This window comes from Neltuma alba, unplaced genomic scaffold, assembly GCF_004799145.2.
Source record: "Neltuma alba isolate B1F8T4 unplaced genomic scaffold, ASM479914v2 tig00003894_pilon, whole genome shotgun sequence".
In the NCBI taxonomy this organism is placed as follows: Eukaryota; Viridiplantae; Streptophyta; class Magnoliopsida; order Fabales; family Fabaceae; genus Neltuma; species Neltuma alba.
Genome location: NW_021633471.1, coordinates 1 through 22,201, shown reverse-complemented (window position 1 = coordinate 22,201; position 22,201 = coordinate 1). Strand labels below are relative to the sequence as shown.

Here is a 22,201-nt window from a genome sequence, read left to right as displayed (position 1 = left end):
TTTTTTTTATCTTCATACTGGATGCACCAAAAAATATTTTTAGGTATTGGATGTACCTAAAAAATACATCAGGATGCTCATGCTGGATGTACAAAAAATACTTCAAGATGCTTAACATATGCAAAAAAAAAAAAAACTTCAGAATGCTAGATACATCACAAAATATTTAAATATACTAAATACACTTATAAAAATACTTCGAAATGCTGAATACATCTCAACCTAAGTTTTAATATAGCCTATTTTAAAAAGGGAAAACCATATTGAAGGTACCTATACTTTCTCTCAATTTTTAATTTGGTACCTATGTGTTTTTTTCCCTTTAATTAAACATTTAATTTTATCTTTTTAGCAACATTAGCTCTTATAACTTTGTTCTATTGATATTTTTAGTCTCTACATAAGGATTAATGATGTTAATAAAGGAAAAATAAAGATTTAGTTAAGAACAAAAAACACATAGGTACCAAATTGAAAATTGAAAAAAAGTATAGGTACCTCTAATATGGTTTTCCCTTTTAAAAATAGTTCAAGTTCGTCCTCTCTTGAGCACCGTTATATCCATTTATTTCGTAACTAAATATATTGCTCTCACATCATGTATGTGGGAATGAAGATGATACGGTAATAGTTAGGAGAGGAAGAGGGGACAAATTGGAATGGCAGGAACAATGATGAGGACGAGAGTGGCATTAATTAATGGGCACCAATACCATAGAGGGAGTGGTGGTTGCCAATTCTCAATCTGCGGCCGCCAACGCCATCATATTGTTGCCAATTTAAGTCATGCAGTGGCACTGCCATCTGTCTCCCTTTGCTCCCAAAAGGCATTGGAGCCACACCACCAGCACTTTCCATGTAGATCCAGAGCCATCAGAACACAAAGGCATACATGTGAGAGCTTGATTTCATCTGTGATTATTAGTAGAACTCCAAGATAGACAAAAATTTATGTTCCTTTCTTTCTACTGAGTTATAAAAAAGATTAAGATTATATCCAATAAAAATATAAAAATAACAAGACTACAATCCAATGACAGCGTACTATAATTCTCAACAAAATCAAGCAAGAACAAGAGGGGGCGTTTCTGCCAAAAAAGGCCCCAAGTGTTACTCTTTTCCGCCTACACATTACATAAACAAATTGGGCCTTGATGCCTTGTATGTGGTCTTCAGCGTTCTTGTGGGTGGTCTGAACTTCCTGAAAACCAATGGGAACTTGATTTTGGAGTTGTGGAACTGTTTGGTGCTCTCCCTTTTGCAAAGCTTTACTGGGATCGTGGCGGTCTTAATAATTTGAATGCAGGGGGACCGGACCCTGTGGCGGGAAGCCATCTCATTGTACATCTGCTCCACAGCACCATTTAGAGTGGTATCACGGTATTCCTTGTACATGTTGTGGTAGCCAGTCCTGCTCTGAAACCGCAACCAAATACCATAGTTCTTTATCTTTGTTGGGTTCTTCTCAAAGATCTGAGAGCAATAGAAACTACATGAACTTAAATAACTAAACTATTTTTTCTTTTTGTCTGATAAAAATGTACGGGTTTTACTATTCATCGTAGAAACAAACAATCAATAGCATAAAACCTCAATGCATGTTGAGATTTAAGTTCACAAGAAAGCTGTAGCTAACAATGTACTTCAAAGTCAACTGAAGGGTAAAGATTACTTCGACACAGGCAAGATGCATGGATGAACAGCATGCAAGCATGCATACTTCCAAATCGATAATGCCCAAAAGCAATTCAAAATCAAAAAAGCCCATTAAGATTCCGTCCCTTTTTAATATCCATCTACCAGAAATAAAAGGAAAGTACAGAAGGGAAGCAAAGTAGCAAAAAATGCAAGAATAAGATATATGGCACAGAATAGTGGACTGCAAGCAAACTAGTCGGCTTAATGCAATTGAAAACAAGTCAGGGTTCAAAATGATATTGAACCACAAAAACACTTGAACAAGACATGTACAATTTGGTAAATATATAAATTCAAGGTTAACACGGTGGCAGATGGAAACCATACTGCGCATCTCAAATTACGAGAAACTTTAGTATTCATCTCTAATATCCTCAGGGTTATTTTAGAAATCAGCAGCAAGCCACACTCTTGGACACAGAAAGAGTTCAAAATATGAGATTAATTCAACAAAAAGATTACATAGGGAAAACATTAGACCTGACAGAATAGACAGTTAATAAATTAATTTCATAAATGTGCAAAATCAACATCACTAGGCAATGACATGTCATTACTGGCTAATAACTGATTCATTTGCAGCAGGGATCACAAAGGCAAAACTCTGGATTGAAATCAAACCATGCATGTATTTTCCAACTGTACACACAGGAGTAAATGGGCGCCATAATTCATGAACAGCAAAATTTAATACGCCAAACAGAATTCCGGCCGAGAAAATACACCAAATAAAAATTAACATCAGTCACATTTTACATTTGTTGGAGTTGGCGTACAAGTTCAACAAGACTAGACAAGATAATAAAGACCACGGTGAAAAGAGATGGCACGGCGACAAAAATAATCTTTTCAAGCAATGAATCTAACCAAAAGAAAAGTTGTTCTTGGCGAGATACGGTCCAAATACATACAACATAAAAATTGAAGGACACGTAAGTGAACTCATACCTCATTGATAGCAAGCACTTGACCGCTGCTCTTTTTGACCTTCTTCAGTTTCCTCAGAAAATACCTAGTTCAAAGAGATCAGCCAATCCAGAATATCAGATTAACCCGCTGGAACCAGAATTGGATTCACTTAGCATAAACTTCAGCATTTTCTCGAGCTGAAGCATTAAACAAAACTGAACCCACATATGGATCACGAACAAAACACTTTATCAGAACTTCGACTTGGCTCGAACCTCGTTAGTGGCCCATAACTTCATGCGGTAAATTTTCGGGTGTTCATCCGATTCTGTAGGGAGAGCCCTCCCAACGACTTGATACTGATGGAACTGCGAACCAAAAAGAATGTTAAGAAAGAGCTGAGGGTACCAAAATCTCAAATGGCCAGCTATATAATTGTCAGGCTTCAATTAGATGAATTGGGCATGAAGGAACATAAATCACTTGACGAATTAGAAATTCAACAACAGTAAGTTTGATTCAATAGGCAGATGAGCCTTCTCACCCTGAAAGTAACCATTTTTTCAAAGCAGGTTGCAGGACGACTAGAACTCCCAAGGCTTCCTCTGTGTCCCACTCAAAGGAAGGAGAGCCCAGCATTTCGTTACGGTTATGCAGGAGCCAATAACCCTACTCGGGAAAGAAGCCTTCGAGCCGTGAGCTTTTTTATTTTTGGATTTTTTTTCCCTCGTCATAAGCTATTAGCACATCCTATGTGAAAAAAGATATAATAAATGTATTAATTCTGACGGGAAAATTTTTTTTAACTAAACCCTTGCATGCCATTATTCTTTTATACTATTTTTTATTTCTAATTATAATATCTTATTTATGAATCACAAACGAGATCTTATAATTAAAATAAGAGGTAGTATATATATATATCTTTGCGTTCAACAAAATAGATCTAATTTGGTCCCAAAAAAAACATAATACATAAAAGACTTTCTGATATATCCATTGCATCTGCTAGGAACAATTTTCACGAGGAAAAAAAAATATGAGAGCGAGGATATCAATTTCATGAGAGGCTAGTTTCTTTTATTATATCCAATCCTGTTAGTATCTGTCTAGCTATATATATGAATTATGTCTTGTATTTGGCATGGACGTAGTATTACACAATGGCTTTTTTTCTTTTTGTGTGAACATGAGTTTTAAAAGCTAGAGACCAAAAGTAAGGTTGAGTAACCTTTTGACACGAGAGAAACAAAAACAGAGGATGAGCTCGATTTAAAAAGTTTGAAAAAGTGTGGTTAAAAATTTTTATTTGATCTTTATTATTTTTTTATGTTATATTTTTTATTTATTAAAATTTTAAAACTTTATTTTTTTAATTTTTTAAATTGAGCTCTTGAAAAAATTGTTCTCTCTTTCTTTTTCTTTCCTTTCTCTCATGCCAAAGTTTCCAGCTTAACGGCCCACTATGGTGTCTGGCCCAAAAAGGAACGACCCACCACAGGAGAGTGAAAGTGGAAAAATAGTAAAAGTAATGGGTCGTTAAGAAATTATGTTAACCTGAAAGGCAGTTCAGCAAATTTTGTTATTTTCCTGCAAAACCCTAGTCCGTAGTCTATCCTCTTTTATATAGCGAAAGCAGGGGCCGGCTTCCTCTCCCACTTGGCCGGTTCTCAGAACGAGCAGGAGGAGCGACTCCGCAACCTTAACCCTAGCGTCCGACCTCATTGTCTCGCAACCATGGTAAGGAAATCGCATTGCGACTCATTTTCTTTTTGATCTCCTTTTCGTGCACATGCTGTCTTACTTAATGTTTGAACTACCAATTGTGTAGTTTGACTTGTCTGAGGGAATCAATCGATAAAAGTTTACGACTTTAGTCTATATAGTGAATGATAATCTTTAGCCTCTGAATGCTGGGTCGTCTGCAATGTCAATAAATCCATTTTTTGTGCCATGGTTTCTCCAATTTATTACGAATTTAAACAGCAGTAGAGGAGACAAGTAATATATTTTGCTAAACCTGACGCGGTCGCAAATTCTTCGAGCGGACATTGATTTCTTGAAGCTGTTTGCCTTAATGTGGTTAAATAACTGATATATTTGGTCTGGTGGAGCACTCCATATTTTTGAAAGCAAGATCAAAGCTGAAGTCTTGAGATTTAATTTTGTTTCTGTTTAAGACGCGCAAGATGGGATCAATTATAATTTGCTATTTATGTTTTGTAGTCAAGGAGAAAGGTAAGAGAGCCAAAGGAAGAGAATGTCACCCTTGGCCCAACCGTAAGAGATGGTGAACATGTTTTCGGTGTAGCCCATATTTATGCATCATTTAACGACACCTTCATCGTGAGTATATGCAGAAGATTTTATCCTTTGTAGATTGGATTGCTTAAGTCAGGTTTTTATTGATTTTTTTTTAAATTGTTTACAGCACGTGACTGATTTGTCCGGGAGAGAAACGCTTGTCCGCATCACTGGTAAGCTTGTTCCTCATTCGTTCTTCGGATGTAATGAACCGAGTATTACCATTTAGTTGCCATCATTCCTATTTCCAGTTTTTATACTAACTAGAAAGAGCTGGGCTGAGTGAACTGCGCTATCTATGAGCGTTCTCATAATTGATCAATCTGTAATGTCTATACATTTTATATCTGTAGGACTAGCATTTAATTGAAGTGTTTTACCCTATGCCAGCTTTGTTATCAACACAACATATTACCGTGCCCATTATTCACTTGGAAATCTGTCTTAACTGTTCAGGAATTATCATTAGGTATATTTCTCTTTTCATGGTCATGTGATAACTATTGGGGTCTCGTGATCTGTCTCATGATTTTAGGTGGAATGAAGGTTAAAGCTGACAGGGATGAGTCTTCCCCATACGCTGCTATGCTTGCTGCGCAGGATGTATCTTCTAGATGCAAGGTTTGAGGGACTTTCTTGATAATTTTTGTTATTTCAGTTGGTCGCACTGTAAAATTATGATGCACATATTAATTTTAATAATATGTTATGTAATTAAGTAATAAGCTAGATACTGAATACATATTCATTGACTGAGTCCAAACATTCTGGGACAGGAACTTGGCATCACTGCTCTTCATATCAAGCTCCGGGCCACTGGTGGAAACAAGACAAAAACTCCCGGTCCTGGTGCTCAGTCTGCTCTACGTGCCCTTGCTCGTTCTGGAATGAAAATTGGTCGCATAGGTAATGAATGACCTCTAATGGAATGAAATCTTACTGTATAGCTCTAGAATTGTAATGTGGCTGTAACTTAACACGTGATATTCATTTTTCAGAGGATGTGACTCCAATTCCTTCTGATAGCACTCGCAGAAAGGGTGGTAGGAGAGGTAGAAGGCTTTAAAGCGAATCATGGTATATGCTGGGGCCTGCTCTTCTCGTGGCTATATTGCTTTCTTTTACTTTCTAGACAGTATTTTATCATGATGAGGTTTAGGTTAAGTTGGACGTCAATTTTGGAATTATATTGAACTTCTCGACTATTGTCTTGTCCAAGGATTTTGCTTGAGTCAATTAAAATGTCATAGTTGCATACTTTTCCAATTTCTGCGTATTGCATCATTGATAGGGTGGTTATGACTGTTATTGAAAGTTGGCTTGACGACGATTTTTGCCTAAACTTATCCATCATGAGGTTCATTATGATCCGATGATCCCCTCCCACCATCTGCTCCAGTTAGTTTTAGGTCTTTATTGCACGTAAAGCTCTCCTTTATTGCGACGTGGGAATAGTCTGCCTTAGCGCTCGAAGCATCAAAAGTCTGGAGTCTTATTGTTTTAGTCGGGGCTTGGTCAATGCTATATAAATCTCACCAGCTTTGGGGTTAAAATTAACCAGCATCTCATTAGATGTCGGAAGCATGGTATGATTGGTACCAGATTAAAGTGGTTAATATCTAATCTGTCCGAAATGTTGGCTGGTAAAACTGGGTGACGAGCTGACGTTCTGAAGAGTATTGAAAATGGGCACGCGTGGGATCAACAATATGCTAGGGTGGATTTACGGAGTTTATTCATCTACCAATAGTGCTATCACTCCCTCTCCCTAATTGTTATCTTAGTAATTTCTCCTCTAATGACGTTTTAAAGAAGAGAGCTAAAAACAAGGCAATCTACATGATCCTGCTTCCTTAAGTTTTTAATAATATTTAAAACAAAGTGGTCAAGGCACCCAATAATTCCAGAATTGCAATTCGATTTGTAAAATACTAAAGGGTAAAGTCTATATGTATCTCGGATTCTTTCCAAATGCAGTCCGTGACTTGTAACCAGCCAGCCTGCATAAAGCTTAAGCTAAACTGCATTATCAACTTTCAGCTATCCTACTAGCTAACACCCACTTGGATGAACCTGAATGGTTTGTTTAAATATTGCAAATGAGATTAGTCTTTATCGTAAAAGAAAGTGGTCTCCCAGTCCATAAACAAGGGGCTGAAGAAGCAGCACTCCGAGAGTAGAGTTCACGCGATTGCCAGTTTTCATTGATGCACGTTCAACTGGAGGAAATAATATAATCTTCATAGACAAAACAAAACTATAGCATAAAGTAAAGGCCAATACATTTCATTTCTCTTGGTAAATACAATAAACTAAATACGACATTCACGTACAACACATTGGCGTGGGACTTTACTATTACCTCCCAACTCTAAAAGCCAACAAAGCATGTTACATTGCCAAGTTTCTTACTTAAACCAAACCCCAACCCATCCCTTCATGCCAGAACCCAAAGTAAGCCCAAAATTGAGAGCCCAAGCTTTACCAAGCCCAGCCCATTTCTTGTGGACCCAGAAAACCAGACCCTGACATCGTCGACCACGGGCCCACAAAGAGAGCTCATATCATCACTCCTGGTATTATAATAGATGCTATAGAAGGCAATTCGGGTCCTCTCAGCCTTGGCCGTGAAATTGAGGTTTGCACTTTGGAAAGTAGAGTTTGAATTTGGGGTGTAATGAATGTTCTGAGCCTGATCGCCAGCAAAGGCCATAACAGCAAGAGGCTGCTTGCACTTGTCATTGGCATGACCCAACAGGAAGCTCAGTCTGTAGTCTTTCTTCGGTGTTGTCTCAACCATTTGAGATATTATGCCTTCCTTTCCTGACACAAGCTCAACGGCTCTCCTCCCCTGTGGGACCGAGTAGTGATCCGAATCAATGTATCGGACCGCCCGGTTCGACTCCACCACCCAACCGGGTAGGGAAGATGTTTCTTCGTCCAGGTTCGTGGGGAGCAATACTCCCAGGGATGTGTTTCTGAACATCCACGGACCTTCTTCAAAGTCGCCATTGATTACTGCATTTTCTGCACAGTTCAACACACAAGTAAAGGTCATAACAAGTGTATTAGTATTTCACAATTCACCCCGCAAATGATGGTGAACTGATTTTTACCAAATGGTGTGCTTTTAAGTTTGAAAAATGGGCAAAAAGGAGCTTTGGTGAGGTCTACTCTTTTATGAAAGTAGCTAAAGAGAATCAATGATTGAAAACACCATATAAACTATCTCATTTAATGGAATCCAATGCTTCATCTACTATACTAGGACGAGCTTCTTCTATTCACTTCTAGTCCCCTAAGAATTTCTATTCAATTACAGTTGATGGCAATTAAAAAACCCAACAACTCCTTTTAATCCCACCTAATTCTCATGAATTATGCATACTACGTAAGCTTGCAAAAGTCAAGTTGACAATGTCCACAAATTTATTGTGGGCAAACGAGAAACGGTGCAAGGAAGGAAGGGGGTACTACCTTTGGGCTTATCAGGAGTGAAGAGCTTCTTAACAGCAACGTTATCAATGATGGGCCCACACGTGGGGTCATCCTCCATGCCGGGATTCTTGAACGCCAAACTAACCTTATCCCCTTCGGCGCTGAAGGCCCAGGCGTAAGGGTCCCACCCTTGGATGTTGTACAGTGTCTGCAGGTCTATGGTCTGTGATGCTGGTGGCACGGACACGTTGAGCGACTCAAGCTGAGCGCACGTGCGAGCCGCACTGAAGGTGACGGAGTAGATGGAGCCCTTCTCCACCGTTAGATCCTGCTTGATCTCAGCGTCGTTGCCAAGCCTCGCCGCGTGCCTACCTTGCGGTACGATGAGGATCATCCCACCCTGCTTTTGCCCCGACCGCACTAGCTCCACCGTCCCCGTCGACGTCCAGATCGGTATCTCGGTGGGGCCCTCCGCTATGGCCTCGCTCGGAAAGCCGTTCGATGGAGACGTCTCGAAATCCCCGTTCGGCACCAATCCTGCGTTTTTTTTTTTTTCCACCATTGATCAGAAATCCAATTCTAATACAATTAACACGACGTTATTGTCCTTCAAATGTATCAATGTTCCATAATTACATATTCATACTAAAGCAATTAAAAGCAATGCCTTGGAGCTAAAGTTCAATTCATGAGAATCTTGTTAATCTTCATCTAATCAAACTTGGCTTAAAGAAGCGATAAAGAATTTGGCATCTATCAAGCATATAGTTTAATCGACACTGAACTTCGATGGCGTCATTAACATTCCAACATACCATACTTTCAGATGAAGAAACCTAACACAGAATCTTTGAGAGCTTAATAAAGGAGCTTAGTTAGAATATATCTCTAATTATTAGGTTATGCTCTTTGGCAATAATCTTGCTTCTTCTTTTTTTAATCTTTTTCCAGAGATAGATAGATGTTTGGCCATTGCTCTTCTGCAATGAATATATATTATTATGTTTTTCACATTTTCTATTTTTGGTCTTGGTATTAAATCCTATCATTTTCAAGGGGCATGATATTCGGATAAGCTTATCCGAGTATCGGCCTCAAGTATGAGAAAGCCCATCCTAGAATGAAAGAACCAAAAGGAGTTAGCTGTTACCTTCCTATTTTCATTCAATACGGTTATGGTTTCCTTCGATTCCCTCCCATAAAACGACGGGAGAAGATGTTAACGACAACAAATTGGGGGCGCGGCGGTGGTCCAATTGCCTCAACACGAAACAGACCAGAAGCCGCGTTGAGCTAGTGGGCCCCAAAATAAGACGACACGATACATCACCGCCGTTTAGGAGCTGGCGTGGCTTTGCCCGCTTTACGGAAAGGCCCCTTCTTTTTCTTGAAAATCGGTGGGAAAAGGCGTGGGATATTTGGCGGGAAGCCTTATGTCAATAAGGTCATTTCGCATCCCTAGGAGAACAGGAAAGTTCGCATGCTTGGGACCCACATGCTTATTGGCTCGGCAACCGTTGCCCTCTACCATCATGCTAGGGGCAGCCTTAATGTTCCCATTTTTCTATTTAAAAAAAGCAACTCACTTTCTACTAATGTTTGACAGCTTTTCTTTTCTTTTTTCTTTTTTTTCACGTAAGCATGTTTAAAAACTTTTTAACACAATTATTATTAGAACTATACATATTCTGCATTTTCAAACTATGAACAGTTTTTAAACCACATTACTTTAAATGGTTCCCAAAAAAGGGTGGAAAATGTGAAAATGAAGCAAAGGAGCTGGGTTGATGGAAGAGTAAGAAATGACGAGCAAACCAATCAATAGGTGGGCAAGTGGGGTTGAACCTGGTGACCATGGTCATAGAAGTGGTCATATGGGTTTTGACGAGTTGGTCACTCAATATTTATTTCGCTTATCATTCAGCCAAGGCCAGTTGAATTACAGGTCAGGACCAAGGACTTAGATTCTTGAACTAAGCTCAAGCCCAAAACAGCAAATCGCATATCCTTAATCTTCCACGTCCAAACCAAGATCACCAGAATTCAGTAAAGCCAACCCCACTGGTTATTAATGGAAGCAGAATCACATGGAAATATAAATGCTCAGACTTTACCCCGCCCACACCCAGAAACATTCACTTTAACATGAACACACTGTAACAACACTACAAATATCAATCAAGATATATACAGTGTTCGTACTTGGTGCCAGAGTGTGGTGCAACAGAACAGAAAGAAAAGCCCCCAAAAATAGCAGAAATAGCAACCACATTGAAGCACATATGAGAAGTATCATATGGGAGAAGAGAAACTGGTACTTGAATCAGATCTCAGCAATGAAAAAGGGGGAAATACTCCCAAAAAAATGTATAACCCACTGTGAAACTCCTTCTGGTGCAAGAAAAGGAAAAGGAAAGCACCGAATTGACACAGACATGCACACTGTGAAGCAGAGAAGTTAAAGGAGAGGACATTACCATCATCTGCCATGGCTCTCAAAACCAAACGAGGAAGGAAAATCACGAAAATGGAGACCCATTTCATTCTCATGGAACTCCGAGCCATCTGCCACCAGTTATTCTGTCTCTCTCTCGCTCTATTGCGTGTTCTTGGTTGATATGAATACTCTGTTTTTGAGGAGCGTAGAGGCAAAGAGGGTAGAGAGGGGGAGAACGCGAGGTTCTCCTTTTATGCGCGATCGAGATACCCTCGTCCCTTTTTATGTTTATTAATATTTTAAATTAAAATCCATTATTTAAAAAATTAGTAATTTATTATGATTAGTTTTACTTTTCCGTTTTCTGAGGCCGCCGGTCTCATGGCGGGCCCGCTACACCACCCATTTTACGGCACTCGACAGTGCTCACAGGGGCTCAGCCGGTCAGGGGTACGGTCTCTCTGCTTTCTTGCCTTTCCATTTCTATTTTCCATTCACTCCTCACCTCAAGCATGAGATTATAATTTCAACAGTTTTAATTTTTATTACATAAAATATTTTTATTATTATTTTAATTACCGATAGAGGATAAAATTTAATACTCCTCCAATCCTTAATATAAGATATACTCCTCCGGTCCTAATTATAAGACCCGATTGACTTATTTGAGGAGATTAAAGAAGTAAGTTAAGTTGGTTATTTATAATAAATAAGTGTTGTCATTCCTAAAATATCCTTGCTAATTAAATATATTGGCTAAAACTATCATTATTAGAAGGATTATCTTGGAAAAAAATGTATAAATATAAGAGATAAAATGGATTGGGGTCTTATAATTAGGACCAAATAAAAAGTCAAATTGGATCTTATAATAAGAACCAGAGGAGTATTTAATTAATTTGATTAGATTAAAAAAATTAGTTAATTATAAAAAATATAATATGTTGTTTTCAAAACACTATAATCATCTTTTTTAATATTATTCCTTCCTCATTTACTTGATTATGATTGAGAAAATATCTATAGAGGGTAATTTATAAAAAATTAATAAATATGAGAAATAGGTCTTATATTTAGAACTAAAATTAATTTAATAATTAAGTCTTATATTAAGCACCGGAAGAGTAGTTTAATTTCATTCATTTACTTTTTAAAAAATTTAAAATTTTATCCATGTTCTTATAAAATATAAAATCTCGACCATTCAAATTCTTAACACTTAATAACTATTTAACAGTTTAAATGCCTTTTATCAAGTACGACACTAATTTTTTTTCTAGGAACAAAATGATATTAATTAATAGAAATATTATGAAGCAGCATAAGAAATTATTGGATAAGCACGTAATTCTAACAATTTTTTCCCTAAAAAATGCGATGAAAGAAAAAGATTGCAGCATTGTAGGGATAAGCTGGCATACAGTATTTATATGAGTCTTATGCCAGGAGGCAAAGCTGATGAACTGGCTTTTTATACAGATGATTTCCAGCCTGCCTCTTCTGTGCGATGGATATATTCCAGTTTTATAAATCGAGCAAAAAGCACGCGGAAGCATAGCAGCAAGAAAGTATTGTTGCCAAGTTATATAATTCCCGCAGGAGTTTTAATTTGCCGCATAAGTGAGCCGTTTCTACAAACTAATACTACCCCTATCTTTAATATAAAGGTTAGTTTAACTTTTATTTTAGTTTCAAATATAATATCCCAATTTATTTTGTCTCTTATATTTATTTATGTTTTTTAAAATAGTGATAATGGTAGTTCTAGCTAATACACTTGATTAGCAAAAATATTTTAGGAAGGACAACACATATTTATTACAAATAACTAATTTAACTAATTTTTTTAATATATTCAAATTAATTAATTAGTTTTATATGAAGAACCAGAGGTAGTATACAGTAGGAGTTTTTAGAAAGTTTCTATTTGTAATGGATGATGGATCATCCTCCACGCTTTGCCTAATTCACAAGGGAGCCTCAGGGAAAAGAGACCGACCTATTTGGCGACCCACTATTATTACAAAAGCTAGTATGCTGCAAGTAATGTGTGCTTCTCCTAGAGCTATCTGACTATTCACCAAATACTTTCTTTTAGAATCTGAAAAGGTGAAGCGTTGTGTGATGGTTTATTGCTCTATTTAAATTTTCATTTTTCCGAGTTTGGTGTTTGATTCCACACCTCTTGAGCTTTGTTTTTGCTCGAAGTCGAAGGCTTCTTGAGTTCGAATCTTGCGCCCTAACACCGGTGAACACTAAACTCACTTGTATTTTTTTTTTTACTGTAAAACAAAAAAAAGTTAAAATACATCCAACGTCTTGAAATGTTTTTTCAGATGCATTTAACATCTCGAAGTATTTTGTAGTATATCCAGCACCTTGAAGATTTTTTTTTTGCTTTAATGTTGCATGCACCAAAAAAATTTATTTTAGATACTAAACGCACATTAAAAAATATTTCAAAGTATTATATGCACAAAAAATAAAAATTTTAGGATATTGGATGCACTTATACTTCAGGGTGCTAAATGCTCTGGAGAAAATATTTTATGGTACTAGATATAGCTTAATCTAAATGGGTTGAATGTATAATATGGCTGATCGACTTTTATTCATAAATTTCCAAATATTAAAAAATAATTTAAATGTTACAATTCATGAATAAAATTATTAATTTACGTAATAGCACAATATGACGTATTTGGAGCCCACAAAGCATCACCCAAAAAATTTTGTCCACTGTCATCTTCCCTCCTAGCACATCCTTTATTTTTTCCCCCCTTTTGGCCTTATTCTTTCCAAAATTTCCTCCTTTCTCTCCTCTCATAGTACGTAAAAGGATGTTTCCTTTGAAGAGCTTCATAAAATGTTATGTAGCCTGCCTTATATGATTTTATTTTATTTTTTATTTTTTTTTGAAAAAGAGCAAACATGATGAGGTTTATTTCAAAAGAACGGAACAGGCTATTATAGAAGAAAGTCGTCACGGTGAACAGATGGCGGCAGCCTACAAATGGGGCAGCCATGGCCAAAAATCAAAAGGTGTAAGGACAAATTTTGAAAAAAGAAAATCAAATGATGATGATATTGCCATAATATAACCAAGGGAGAAAATACCTCACCTTTTTTTTTTTTTGGCATTTTAACAACCGATTTAAGATTTGGCCTCTGTCCATTTGTCTTTTCTCCCCCACCTTCTCTCAACTTCTCATCTTAACTATTAAATCAAACTCTAATAATTCAAATTTAATATTTTATAAAATTACTATTAATAATTAAAATGATAAACCATGAATAAATGAATCCAGACCTGTTAGGGATAAATGCCCTATTGAGAAATTAATTGACAAATGGGACCTAAAAAGATCAGTTGCACACCACGGAAGATCAATTGCACGCCATGGAAGATTAGTTGCACGTACATGGAAGATTAGTTATATGCACATGGAAGATTACTTGCACCAAAACCGAAGATCACTTGCACACGATGAAAGTTCCCTTGCACAAAACCCCTAAAGCCCATTTGATAATTAATTTCTTAATGGGGTATTTATCCCCAATTTTCCCAAAAAAATAACTGTTTTATGAAAAAAGTGTGTTTTTTTTTTAATGCCGTAGAAATCGTCTGTTGGAAGTTTTCGGCCCAATAAATAATTCGAGGGGTTGTATCTAGTTGCGTCACAATAGTTGTTGGGCCGGACTAGGATTTTGAGCCTGGGCTTAATCAGAGTGCATCTAAATAAACAAAGAGGGACATTGGTCGGAAAGAACAGCGCGCCGATACGATGACTTCGTCTGCCGCCCTTCGAGATGCTCAACGCGACCTGGAAAACAAAGCGAACGATCTCAGCAAGCTTCAAAAGGGCAAGCTTTTTTAATTCCTCCACCATTTATTGCAATTTTCATTTTTCAATTTTTTATGTTCTCTTTCGTTATATTTTGTTTATTCGATCAGATATTGCAAAGAATCACCAAGTGAGAAAGAAGTATACTATTCAGCTCGGGGAGAACGAGCTTGTCCTTAAGGTATAGGTTACTCTATCTATTACTTTCTCTCTCTCTCTCTCTCTTTAATTTTTATTTCGTTATTTTGTGCTGAAATGCTCTTGTGTGTTGTGTTTTCATATGTAACCTGTTCTGTTCCGGCAGGAATTGGATTTGCTGAGAGAAGGTGCAAATGTTTACAAGTTGATTGGCCCTGTACTTGTTAAGCAGGACCTAGCTGAGGCCAATGCAAATGTGCGCAAGAGAATTGAATATATCTCTGCTGAATTGTAAGTGTTGTTTTATTTTTCTAGTTAGCGGTTGTTAGAGCTGTGATTCTAATTATCTTCTTATTTGCTCAAGTGATCACGGGTTTACTAGATTATTGAGTGGAATTTCACGATGTTGAACACAACTACCTCTACTCCTTTATAGGGTTGACTTCATTATTGTAATTTTTTTTGAGATGTGGATAAAATAACTCTAATGAAAAATGGGCAAGTTATTCATGAACGTCAGTTTTTCCTCGTAAGACTTATTGTTAGCATCTTGGTTGATTATGCTGCTCATGCGTTCAATTGATTTTATAGGATTGTACATTGTGGAAAATAATGAAAAGAAGGTAGATACGGGAGAAACTACTCCTCCGTCTAGAGTACTAGGCTTCAGAAATGTGGTCTGAGTGAGAAAGGGAAACAAATTCAGCAGTCAGAAGATATTCAGTAGTGAGTTGCTTCAATGCTGTGATGAAAACTGCATGGAAATTTAATGTTTAAAGAACCTCCTCATTGACATTCAATCAATCTCTTGAATTCTTCTGAATCCGAGGACTCGTTCTCTACATATCACGATTAATGATCTTAGATGTGTTTTCCATATAGAACTCAGACAACCTAATAATACTAAGCTTTCAAATACAACACTATTTGACTAGCTGCCCCTACTAATTATTGAATAATTTTTATTCCAACCATCTCTCTCTTCCTGTATAAAACTTGTATACTAGACCTTTTCCTAGATTAGATGTGTAATATCTGCTGAAGCCTTTGTCATGTAGCTTCCTATTGCTTCATAGTGTGCTGTGGGTCAGTTTGGGTATTTAATTATGTGAATTCACAGCGTTGTATCCCATTCTTCTGCATCTTTTGTGATGCCACCTCTTCATTATGCTTTCATACTTTCAAGAATTAAATCATCAGTTGCTTACCAATTATATGATTATTGACTTATCTATGACTTATTTTTAAGTGCTTTCTTAACTTTTAGCTTAGATTGATGATTTTGAGTAATGAAGGCATATCGCAAGGATACATGTATGTCTTCATGTTATTTTTCACCTGTAATTAAATCTTACAATTCATTACGTTTTACCATTCATGATTTAGAACTGTACTTTCTGATTTGTGATGCATATCATGTTTCGACAAGTGTGCTTCCAATGTGGAAATAAAACTCTCTTGTCTTATTACTTTTTGGTTATATTAGGAATTTGGAACCCTAGTTACATTCCACATATCACCCCTACCTTCATCACATGGACTAGCCCCGGGTGGCTCTTGTTTTTATTACTGTAATACTATGGCTTGTGAAGTTTATTTTTTCTTAGGTGCTTCACAACCCCACGATGATTATTAATCATGAAGATATGTGAACATTCATCAGTTCTCTCCCCCTTATGCGTTTCCAGATTATTTGTTGCTAGGTTGCTGCGTGGTGTGGCTTTCACTGCTGTCATTTTGCCATATTTGAGCTAGTTTTAGTACCTCAAAGTCAGACTACGGTTTTTCTTATCACTATCACATATATTTATTTAGAAATGGTCCTTTTGAATGTTAGGAAGCGTCTTGATGCTACCCTTCAGGATCTGGAAGAGAAACAAAATAGCAAGAAAGAAACGGTTTGTATATTACTTTTGTGCCCGTTTATTAGCTGTGGTTTCACATTTCTTATGATCTATATTGAAGTATTTGATCTTTGATTGTGACCAGTAACTAGAATCTTTGCATAATATGGACGTTTGTTTTATTTGTTGAAATTTGATTTGTATATATAATAATCTCATTTTAAGAAAACAAAAATATGACGGCTTGTATGATATGTGGTTATTCTTTGGGAATGGTCGATAAGATGAACTTAAAAGAATCAACAGATGATTCATTGTATCATTTTCTTTTCATAATCTCGCAGATCCTAAAATTGCAGCAAAGGATTCAGTCGCTCCAAGCCGGGAAAGGCAAGGCGTAACGTTCCTTTCCATGCTGTTTAGGTGACGTCTATGGAGTTGCTATTTTCAACCCGGCCAAGCTGGAAAATGCTCATATGCCATTTGTTTTAGGGTTGTTTGCGCTGTGAAGTATTATTAGGTTGACAGTGTATTTTGTCATAGTTAGTGTGCCTATCTTAATTTCTTTTTGTTTTGCAATTTGGGCTGGATCCTCCAGGTATTGTAACCACTAATTATACAGAAGTTTGAACTAAGATATGACTCTTTTCTTCACACCCCTCCTGTTCTTTTTACCGTTTTCCTCCTTTCTTCTTTAGCATATTTATATTGCTCTAGGGCAGAATGGTGATCCCCATAAAGTTGGTGCTGGAAATTATTACTCTCTAAATTTGCATTTTAGGTTTAGGTTTTTCTTAAAATGGGTAATTATTCTTTTTGGACCAACTCCTTAAACGGGTAATTCGAATCATGCCTTTGATGGACCTTGTCTTTATTGTGGGTGGAACAGTGGGGTTCAGTTTCTTTTGAGAAGTCTATTGTGGCCAGCAAGCATTAAGGCTAAAACCTGTGACAATTGAATTATTGGTGAGGGCCAAGAAGTGGAATGAATTCCTTCCACTTTCTAGCTTCCTACTTTGGGCCTCATTCTTTGTTAGTTGGAGATAGAATCAAGAAACCATTGAAAACGAGAGTGAAAATTTCATCAGATTAATAGTGAAAGTGTGTTAAACAATCGTTTTTGGTAGACAAAACTATGAACAACCTTCTGCAGCCGTTTGTAGTTGTGGCCGCGGCTGAATGTAAATAAAAATTTTCTATATGAAGTAAATGCTAGCTGCATTTTAGTATATCACTGCTTCCCCTTTAACTTCTCTCCAGTCAATCTATTTTCATCAGCTTCCCGGAAAGATGAATGACGGGTGTATACTAGTAGTACAAGGTAGGAACAACACGCCCCTCTTTTCATTAATGCAATGGAATGTATTATTCGTATGTCTGTAAAATTAAATTGTACTAATTTCTCTCAAGACAAGGTGATAAATTCTAGAATGGAAATCATCCAAGAAATTGTGAATCTAGGAGTCATAAAGCAAGATTGCGAGACAAAAATGGCCACTAATATTACCACTACCGTACTAGTCTAGAAATGTCACGCCCCATTCAGAAGTCCCATCTGGGTCATTCGATCAAAGTGGGGAAATTACCGGGGGAGCAAATGATGGTAGCTAATCTACAGAATCTCGTGAAGTTGCAAGAAAATTACTAGCTTTAGCTACCTAGATGATGCTCTTTAATTGATGCTAGTGGGGTTTAAGTATCACTGTCTTCTCAAAGGATCACTCATTTGAACTCCCAATGCGAACTCATGGAGAGGGGCTATCAAACAAACTTGAAGCATTTTCGGGTGCACCAAGCAATTTGGCTTTTTGGTCGGGCCATGATTCCAAATATTAATAATGATTATGAGAAGTTACAAAAGGTTACATAAAAACAAGGTTTCCCAGGACCCTCCAGGCTCCAGCAGGCGTCTCCAGATAGAGAACAGTAGAGACGAAGGATCTGTGAAACTTATCAAACCTTTGTCCCTCCCTCAACCTAGAGGGTCCTGCACTTAAAAAATATCTTATATAGAATTGAGAACTACATGTATTTCTCGGAGCTATTGTTTACATCGTCATCCACATATTGTATTTAGGATGGATATCTTTGATAAATTTATAACTTTAACAAATAACAATTGCTGCCTTTTGGTGGCCTAAGGATGAATTATTTGCATAATATATATGAAGCCTCCAGATTATAGCTAAACTTGAACCATGAAGGTCATTTTCCATCTTTTATTTTGATCTCTCTTTCATACTATCTTTTTCTTGTTTTGGATGATTGAATAAAACTTCAGCATTTGGTTAGGAAATGAAACGAGAATATAAATAAATTTTTTAAAGAAGGGGGAAATTGCAATGAATCTGGACAAGATATATGCTATTAGTTCAATGAATTTCATTCCTCTCACTTTTCCTTCGTTAAACAAAACCTTAAAAACCTTGGATTCCTTGAGGCTGTCTGCAAAAGGCGAACATCCATATATCCAAGGGCCAGCACGAATATATATTCTCTATTGTTAGATCTTTTGTCTGGCTTTCATTATTGCAATTATCTCAGTCCTTGTTCATATCAATCTTGATTTAGCTTGTATGGGCTTGCTTAGCGGTTGAATTTGAATATGTACTGGTCATTTCATTCCATGAAAGAAGTAACCACAGACTATAGTTAATGGAAGAATAAACATGCTTAATTAGACCAGTACGAATTAACATAGCAATTGCGTTCATTGCATGAAACAACTTGCGAAAGTTGCTTCAGCAAAATGAGCATATTTGAAGAGATTCACGTTTTCATTCCGTAGATTGGACATTATGGTTTAAACGCAACTGATATGAATGATGTTGCATCAGTATGCACTTCCCAGAATTGTTCACGTGCTTGTTCATCTGATAGACAACATCCAAGTGATAATATCTCTAGTGGGGTTGGCACCAACTTACCATCAATCATGAATACATGCTTGACCAAAACTTGCAGAAATTACTTTCATGGCAGATCCCACTAGTTACCACCAAAGAACAAAGGAAAGGTGGAGGCAAGGACTATGTCAGTGCATAATATTAAGTAAAAGATATTCTGCTCTACTTTTTCATTGTGAGGTTTGGTTGGAGTTACCAGAAAACAAGATCTTTTTTTTATGTCCTGCAGTGAAAAGTATGTCACAGTGAAAATTAGAGCTGTGAGCTGAACTCCAGGGGAAAAGAAGCTGGTAAAAAGTTATGTAATGAAGATTCAGGGAGCTGGTAAAAAGTTATATAACGAAAAAGTTTATGTCATCAGTGAATAATATCAAGCAAAAGATGTTCTCTTCTACTTTTTCACTATGAGATTCGGTTGAAACTAACAGAAAACAAGATCTTTCTTCATGTCTGCCAACAGTTAAAAAAATTGTGGTGCATTAAAAAGATGCTGGTCAAGAGCTATATAATGGCTAACTACTGAGTCAGCAGAAAAAAGGCCATCTGGGAAACAGTTTAAAACCTATCATTAGTATGTAGAAAATGGATCATAAGGTGAACCATACCATGCTATTAGTTATATTTCTAGAAAGTCCTAACAGTTGACGCTTCATGCTTGTATACATGGAGGTATGTGTGAAAGACTATACCTTTTGCTAAAAGTAGAAAATTGGCACCGTTTTATGTCAATAATTTTCAATTATATTTTGAAGATGAATACTTAATGCAGAAACAGCATGTGCCAACTGCCAACTGCATGTTCGCCTTTTTAGAAACTGCTACTTTTATCTTGGACATATTGTATCTTTAGAAGCTGTTTCCTAAGAAATTCCCATTAAAATAAACTACATTTAGGAATGCCAACAGAAATGAACAAAGCAACTGAGCTATCTCAAAGTCATGTTGTATTCCATTATTAACTGCTCATAGACCTAACATCTCAGAAATATCTTATACCTAGCACATCCACATACTTAAGATTCATTCAAGCTTACCTTCTTACATTCGGACACTTGGAAGTAGCCAATCAAAACCTATTTATGACATTATTGCAATAAGACCACACGCGCGCACGCACATACACACTAATTGCCAGCCTACTATCCATAACCTGGGGTAAGGAGCATCACACGTTGCCCAAGTACAGCATACTGAATCATTTCCTTTCCCCAAGGAACTGTCCAAAATTGCAGCATGCCAAGTTGCAATGAGGACGAAACCAACTTCTTTGACAGAGTTAGTAAATGGATTAATCTAACTATAGATAGACATATGAGCATGAAGATTACAAATTAATGCAATGGGCCAGCATGGGAGTAACAGAGGCCAGTGGAAGTATTGCTGCTGGATTCTTGCCTAAATAAATCAAACGTACTAGAACCTGTTCACTTGAAAATATCTAGCAATCTAGGTAAAATATACCTACCATGCATGCTAGTGGTGATGGAAGTGTCAAAAAAAAAAAAAAAGAAAAGAAAGAAAGATGACATCAAGTACAATGCAGTTTCATTACCCCACTAAGAAGAGCAAAATTATGACCTTAAGTGTTTCTATATATCCTTCATAATCATAAAAAGCTTTATAGGAATATTGTTTCTAAACGAACAGAAACAATTGTTCCAACATCGTTTTCTCTGCATGTTGGGTCTGTACAGCTTCTATCATAAGCACAATCTTTTGTACTATATTTGATTAGAAGATATACACTACATTGATACTTCAAAGGAATTTCACTGTACAGAGCACTGCTTCTTTAAGACTCCATATTTGTGTAGTCTGCTTCATAGCCGTCAAAGCATTTTACTGATAGAACTCCTCCACTAAATGAAGTACTCAAGAATTTGGGATACTCATTCTTTCCTCTTTTTCTTTTTGGACTTTTCATCCCTTCGTACGTTCAGATTATCATTAGGAATTTAAAAAAGCCAAGGAGATTAGTTTGAAATGAGAAATACCAAAGCTCACAGTTCCCTTTGCACATGGTAGTGTTCTAAGTGATTTCTGTTCTGGATATAAATGGAATTATTAACAGACATACGACCTGGATTACGTGTGTTCATGATTTTTCACGGACCAGAAGCTTCTCATGCAAAGAACACACGCATATTTCTGTGTGTTGCTGGTGGCATGTGCATGACAAGAGCATCACAGTCACAGAACCTAATGAATTAATGGTAAATGTTAACGAAGAAGGGATGGGAGTATTGGACCACAGTAAAACTGTGCCATCACTTTCACCGAGGAAGATGAGTCTCAACTTTTTTCTGAGGCCTATCACTCCTCACCCCAGATTATGGGTGACAAGTTCAGATTTCATTCTCTTGTCCTCTTACCTTTAGAAATCTAATTCTCACTCAAACGCACCTTTAAGAAATGTTCAATCTTTTTTTTTTTTGCGTATTAACAACCAACCACTGAATGGAGTCAATAAGAGCCTCTTCCTGTCTACCTTTTTATTGTCATTTCCAAAAAGAATGGCGCCAATGGTATTCATGAGCCTTAAATAATCCTTATCAAGGCCAGCGAAATATTCTCTGCAAATTTGTAAGGCATGTACTTTCTGTCAATTAATGATTTAGAGAGCGAGAGAGAGAGTGTGTGTCTAGATTAGCATATTTGACCCTATATGATAGGTTTCCCGTG

At 36.9% G+C, this 22,201-nt stretch overlaps 4 protein-coding genes across 4 annotated transcripts; 2 read left to right on the top strand and 2 right to left on the bottom strand.

The window, feature by feature from the left end:
* Positions 1-906: 906 nt before the first annotated feature.
* Positions 907-3,236, bottom strand: LOC114742983 (60S ribosomal protein L18a-like). Its single transcript, XM_028931207.1, has 4 exons — positions 3,152-3,236; positions 2,860-2,975; positions 2,647-2,710; positions 907-1,473 (listed from the first exon to the last, which is right to left on the bottom strand). The coding sequence occupies exons 1-4, from the start codon at positions 3,164-3,166 to the stop codon at positions 1,132-1,134; spliced, it is 537 nt and encodes a 178-aa protein (XP_028787040.1). The 5' UTR covers positions 3,167-3,236; the 3' UTR covers positions 907-1,131.
* A 989-nt stretch (positions 3,237-4,225) lies between these two features.
* On the top strand, positions 4,226-6,285 carry LOC114742981 (40S ribosomal protein S14). Its single transcript, XM_028931205.1, has 6 exons — positions 4,226-4,347; positions 4,834-4,953; positions 5,039-5,084; positions 5,447-5,532; positions 5,688-5,817; positions 5,910-6,285. The coding sequence occupies exons 1-6, from the start codon at positions 4,345-4,347 to the stop codon at positions 5,975-5,977; spliced, it is 453 nt and encodes a 150-aa protein (XP_028787038.1). The 5' UTR covers positions 4,226-4,344; the 3' UTR covers positions 5,978-6,285.
* Positions 6,286-7,154: 869 nt separating this feature from the next.
* LOC114742978 (uncharacterized) lies at positions 7,155-11,002 on the bottom strand. The gene is made up of 3 exons (XM_028931204.1): positions 10,827-11,002; positions 8,389-8,886; positions 7,155-7,938 (listed from the first exon to the last, which is right to left on the bottom strand). Exons 1-3 carry the CDS (start codon positions 10,912-10,914, stop codon positions 7,349-7,351), a joined length of 1,176 nt encoding a protein of 391 aa, XP_028787037.1. The 5' UTR covers positions 10,915-11,002; the 3' UTR covers positions 7,155-7,348.
* Positions 11,003-14,514: 3,512 nt separating this feature from the next.
* On the top strand, positions 14,515-17,269 carry LOC114742982 (prefoldin subunit 6-like). The gene is made up of 5 exons (XM_028931206.1): positions 14,515-14,650; positions 14,742-14,812; positions 14,936-15,060; positions 16,607-16,667; positions 16,958-17,269. Exons 1-5 carry the CDS (start codon positions 14,572-14,574, stop codon positions 17,012-17,014), a joined length of 393 nt encoding a protein of 130 aa, XP_028787039.1. The 5' UTR covers positions 14,515-14,571; the 3' UTR covers positions 17,015-17,269.
* The last annotated feature ends 4,932 nt before the right edge of the window (positions 17,270-22,201 follow it).